General features: G+C 38.8%; 1 protein-coding gene across 2 annotated transcripts in view; it reads left to right on the top strand.

Annotated features, from left to right (window-relative positions):
• The window catches only part of Vav3 (vav guanine nucleotide exchange factor 3), a 329,118-nt gene that overhangs the window by 153,400 nt on the left and 169,543 nt on the right, over positions 1-6,175 (top strand). For both annotated transcript variants that reach the window (XM_021157266.2, XM_021157267.2), the window contains exons 7-9: positions 631-699; positions 3,260-3,363; positions 5,235-5,334. In XM_021157266.2, coding sequence (XP_021012925.1) covers positions 631-699; positions 3,260-3,363; positions 5,235-5,334 — 273 coding nt within the window. The remainder of the gene's footprint in view (positions 1-630; positions 700-3,259; positions 3,364-5,234; positions 5,335-6,175) is intronic.

A 6,175-nucleotide genomic window follows, 5' to 3' on the forward strand; every position in this document is an offset into this window, starting at 1 on the left:
CTCTATATCTCTATATCTCTATATCTCTATATCTCTATATCTCTATATCTCTATATCTCTATCTCTATCTCTATCTATCTATCTATCTATCTATCTATCTATCTATCTATCTATCTGTGTGTGTGTGTGTGTGGTATGCATGCACATGTGTGTGTGTTCACATGCATGTGCATATTTGTATACATGTGAGTGGAGGCTTGAAGTGACATTAGGTGTCTTCCTCTATTATTTTGCATTTCCTTTATTGAGAGAGGGTATCTTGCTGAAGCCAGAGATCACCAATTGCATGTAGTCTAGCTGTATTCTTGCTCCAAGAATCTGAGACTGCTTTCCAAGGGCTGGGATTATAAGTGGCAGTTGCACCTGCCCAGCTTTTTCCTGGGTTATGGGGCTCTGAATGGAAATATTTATGCTTGTGTGGCAAGTGCTTTGGCCATCTCTTTAGACCATACTTATGTGTTTATAGCTGTCCAATGTAAAGTTTTTAATGTAGAGAAAATAATATCTAATATTTATGTTTGTAATGCTAATAAATAACTCTTTTAATAAAAATGCTGGTTGATAAAATCATTACATAGATTAGGCAAAGTTATGTTTAATTGAAGTGACTTTTCTCTTCTCCCCTGGTAGTATTTCATGGCACCACTGAAAAGATTTCTGACGGCGGCGGAATTTGATTCAGTATTTATTAACATTCCTGTAAGTAAAGTTGTGGCAGGTCAAGTGTGTTTCTAGAAAGTCTTTACGTTTTTAATGCACCCCTGATGCTTACTTTACCACTGTCTTTGGGTTTTCTATGATTTTTATTTATTTATTTTTGCTTCCTGAGTTATCATATCCTTGCTCATATCTTTAACTCAAGGTCATTAAGAATACATGTGAAGGGCTGGAGAGATGACTCAGCAGTTAAAAACACTGACTGCTCTTCCAGAGCTCCTGGATTCAATTCCCAGCAACCACATGGTGGCTCACAACCATCTGTAATGGGGATCTGATGCCCTTTTCTGGTGTGTCTGAAGTCAGCAACAATTTACTCATGTACATAAAATAAATAAATAAATAAGTCTTTAGAAAAAAAGAATAGCTGGGCGTGGTGGTGCACACCTTTAATCCCAACACTCAGGAGGCAGAGGCAGGCGGATTTCTGAGTTCAAGGCCAGCCTGGTCTACAGAGTGAGTTTCAGGACAGCCAGGGCTATACAGATACAGAGAAACTCTGTCTCCGAAAACCAAAAAAAAAAAAAAAAAAACGAAAAAAAAAGAAAAAAAAAAAATAAAAAAAAAAAAAAAAAAAAAAAAAAAAAACGAAAAAAAAAGAAAAAAAGAAATGAATACCTAAGATTCATATATTAGCTATGCCTGGTTATATTATAACTGCTCTCAATTAAGTAATTGTGCTGTCACTGCCTGTCTGGCTCAGCCCCTGGAATATCATTTACCTCTCTCAATTCCTCTGTCATGGCCTCTGCCCCTTGGCAGTTAGATCAATGGCTTCTGGTTGTGCCAACCTCAACTTACATTTTGGATTCACAATTTCCTCTCCTCTTCCTCTTCTTGCTTTTCCTCCTCTTCTTCTTCCTCCTCTTTCTCCTCCTTCTTTTCCTTCCCTGTCCTCCTCCTCTTCATTTTTACTGTCTTATAACTGAAAGAAAATATTCACAATAGCAACTGGAGACAGCACTAAAAACCCAAACCTGCACATTTTAGGAAGTAGGAACCCTGAAATCCCGTAGTATGCTAATAAATTTACCTTATTTGATAGCCCCTACTTCTTATGGCTTTAATCCAGCAAAATACTAGAGATGACATATTCATCTTCAAATTTCAGCCTACAATGAACACGCTTTCTGTCACGTTCTGTGTGCTCCAAGGTACATAAGAAGAGATAATAGAGAATTAGTACTTCCATTCAAATATCCTCATCTCCTCTGTGACACACACTCCCTGGCTGCTGAACATGACTTGCTTGCCAGAATAAGAAATGAAATTCAGACTTTTTGAGTTGCTACCATAAACCTTCTAGCACAATTGATGCGGCACATCTTTGTGTCATTGGTTGTCTGGTTTTAAGTAATTTGGTCTGATTGCTGTTAGCTTAGCACCAGGATGCCGTTAATTGACCCAAGTACAGATCTGCATCTCTGTGTCCCAAGGACACAACTCATTACTTTATTCCATCAATGAAACAGTAAGTGTGTGATTAGTTTTATTTACAAAATTTGCAGTGATTATAAGATTAAACGGCTGTGTGGTTTTTTTATTCAGAGAATAAATTGACCTACAGTAGTAAGTAGGATAATTTCTGTGAATAAATTGACCTACAGTAGTAAGTAGGATAATTTCCATTTTCACTGGACATAGACACTTCTAGTCCTACCTGAAATTGCTATTTCCCATGTCCACATCTTTCTCCTGCCTCTACTGCTTCCTCCTCTTCTGCTTCCTCCTCTCTTGCTTTCTCCTCTCCTCTCCTTTCTCCCCACCCCCATCCTTCTCCTCTCGGAGTGACCAGTCTGACCACAGTGGGGGCTATGTGTGCTTTTGCTTCCTACTGTTCTTTTCCTCCATTAATTTATTTATTCACTTTACATCTCATTCACTGCCCTCCCATCCTACTTCCCCCATCACACAGTCCCTCCCACCATGCATCTCTCCCCTTCTCTTCTGAGAGGGTGGAGGACCACTCCCTCCTCCCTGGGTAGCCCACCACCCTGGCACATCAAGTCTCTGTAGGGTTAGGTGCATCCTCTTCCAGCCCAGTTAGAGGAACAGGATAGACAACAGCTTTAGAGACAGCCCCTGCTTCAGTTGTTGGGAGACCCACATGAAGACCAAGTTGCATATCTGCTACATACATATGTGCAGGAAGCCTAAGTCCAGCCTGTGTATGCTCTTTGATTGGTGGTTCAGTTTCTAAGAGAGAGAGGCCCAAGCATGCAGGTAGTTGACTCTGTTGGTGTTTCTGTGGATTTCATATCCCCTTTGCTTCTTTCAATCCTTCCTGCAACTCTTTTATAAGACTCCCAAGCTCTGTTCACTGTTTGGCATCTGTTTCAGTAGACTGCTGGTGGATCCTCTCAGTCAGTTATGCTAGGCTCCTGTCTGAAAGCATAATGGAATATCATTAATAGTGTCAGGGTTTGGTGCGTACCCATGGCACGAGTCTCAGGTTGGGCCAGTTATTGGTTGTCCAGTCCAACAAAACAGTCTCTGTTCCGTTTTGTCCCTGCTTTTCTTTCACAATGCTTTCTTTTCTAAGGACCTTGTAAAAGTTCATCGGAGCTTAATGCAAGAGATTCACGATTCCATTGTAAATAAAGATGACCAGAACTTGTATCAAGTTTTTATTAACTACAAGGAAAGGTAATTTTTACATTTAAACATATGTAGATATTGATTTCTAAAAGTAGAAATATGTATTTCTTTTGTTTATTAAAATAGTTCAGTCAGAAATTTGAATATAGCACAGCTCACCTCACAAAAGTAATTTGAGCTTTGTATGTTAATAATGATAATAATAATAATAGACTGGAGAGATGTCCAGGAGTTCAGAGTGCTGGCTGCTCTTGTAGAAGTTCATTTTCCAGTACTCACATGCCAGCTTACAACTATCTTTACCTCTAGGTGCAGGTGATCTGATGTTCTCTATGGCTTCTAGGGACCTAATATATATGTGGTTAGTGTATATATATACATGTAAACAAATACTTATACATGAAAAATAAAAGTTTTAAATGCATGCGAAATATAGCAGTTAGACTTTTTGCATGGCAGAGCTCCAGACCAATATGAGACACATATATAAACATGCCCACATATATCCACACATACAAACACAGACACAGATAGACACAAATGCACACATATACACAAATAGAGACACAAACACACATAACATAAGCACAATGCAAATGCACAATGCAAATACACATATACAACATATACATATATAGATACACACAAATGCACACACACAGACACAATGCACCACAAATGCACATATACTTGTATATATATATATATAAATACACACACACACACATATATATACACACACACATACACACATACACACACACACACACACATATATATATATATATATATGCATAGATACACACAGAAGCATAAAAACCCACAACTACAGGCAGACAGACAGACAGACTGACAGACAGAGACACCAATCTATCTTTCCTCTAACATGGAATTTATTTATTTATTCCCCCCCTTATTTATTTTTTTTAGCCTAAGATATACTGCTCTCTCATTTTAAATCAAGCAACATAATTCCCAGCACTAAGAAGTGGCTAATGAATTGCTTTGTGTCAACTCTTAGATAAATATTAACAGTTTATTAGAACTTTTAGCCAGTGGAGAGATAAAAGGAACAGCAAAGCTAATAGTCTCTTTTCAAACTATCTGTAATGTAGAGATGTCCTTGGTGAGAGGGCTCAGACTCCATGCAGTGTGAGTTATGTTCCATCCAAAGGGCTTGAGCCTCTCTTCCCATTTCTCAGATGATGTATGTTCCTTAATTAAATGCAGAAAGGAGTAGAAGGTTTATTAATGAGTGGAGTCCTGGTGATTGTAATAAAATTGTAGTACAAGATACAACTGTCTTGAGGATTAGTAAACAGTAAAAAGTTTATCTCTAATAAAAGCTTAAAGAATTTTTTAATTTAAAATTTGATATATATATATTCAAATAACATTAACAGTCATTAATCTCTATTGTAAAATTTGTCTTGCATAAAATATGCATGGGATCAATCTTATGCCTATTTGCAACCAAAATAGTCTTGTTGTTGCTGTCAATGTGAGTGGCCTTCACTTTGCATGTAGTGTGTGTTAGGAAGAGTCTTGGGGCTGGTGAGAATGCTCAGGCATGGAGAAGAACACTTGATGCCTTTGCAGAGGACATTTCTCAGCAAAGCACATTACAGCAGCCAGCAAGTTCAGTTCCTGGGACCCCAGAACCTATGTAGATGTGTATACACACACACACACACACACACACACCAGCACCTATGTATATGTATACACACACACACACACACATCAGCACCTATGTAGATGTGTATACACATACACATGCACACATGCCCATTAAATAAATCTTAAAAACCCTACTAGTGCTTTAGTAGCCCTGACTATGGCTTTAAAGAGCTGGGCATCTCCTCTTTCTCCCTCTGCTTATTTCTTTCAAGCTTACAGGTTTCTCTTCTTCCTTTCAGATTGGTTATTTATGGGCAGTACTGCAGTGGAGTGGAGTCAGCCATCTCTAACCTAGACTACATCTCTAAGACAAAAGAAGACGTCAAACTGAAATTAGAGGTGCCTGTTAATTTTTATTATTTGTTTAATGCTTAAAGATTACCTCAAGACTGCAACAGCACATTTCCTCATGTGTGCCAAATATAACTCATTCCAGTTTTTAAAAAATTGTTTTTCAAAAGATAGCCATGCTAGTAAAAGCTATGGTGGTAATTGCAACAGGAACAGACCTAACTTTGTGGAGTGGGTTTACCACATTATCTCCTTAGGTGCTCTTTATTGTGGTTTATATTCTAGTAACTCTTTCATTCTGTAGTTGAAAAGACAGGGCGCAGGGATATCATGGGTAACTTATCTCCGGTCACCTAGGTAGTGAGAGGTTCAGGATAGATAGGGTTCTCTCTGTCTCTGTCTCTCTCTGTGTTTCCCTCTCTGTGTGTATGTGTTTCAAGTGTCTGCACAGCATAAGACACTTGCACATGTGTACAATGTATATGTATTGCCCCTAAGAAAGAAGAGTAGACAGAGAGCTACAAATGTAAAACCAGTCCAGTGTGCTATGTGAGTGTAAGGAGGCTCTCTGATTAAGTTGGAGCAGTCCTGTCACTGAAAGGTGTGGAGAGATATAGTACACCTGCAGGTTTATGATAAATTATGGTTTGGGAGGTGAGAATGGCAACACAAATCTACAATCCCAGCGCTTACTGGGCTTGGGCAGGAGGATTGCAAGTTTGAGGTCAGCCTGGTCCACACACAGACACAGATACACCCAGACACACCCAGATACCCCACCATCTATCTATCTATAGATAGATATGTGTGTATATATGTATCTTAAGTGTTGCCCGCTGCTTTTGTTCCCCCTGGTAAGAACACACTCAGGGCAACCGGAATCTTCTGC

The sequence above is a fragment of the Mus caroli genome, chromosome 3, assembly GCF_900094665.2.
Source record: "Mus caroli chromosome 3, CAROLI_EIJ_v1.1, whole genome shotgun sequence".
Lineage (NCBI taxonomy): Eukaryota > Metazoa > Chordata > Mammalia > Rodentia > Muridae > Mus > Mus caroli.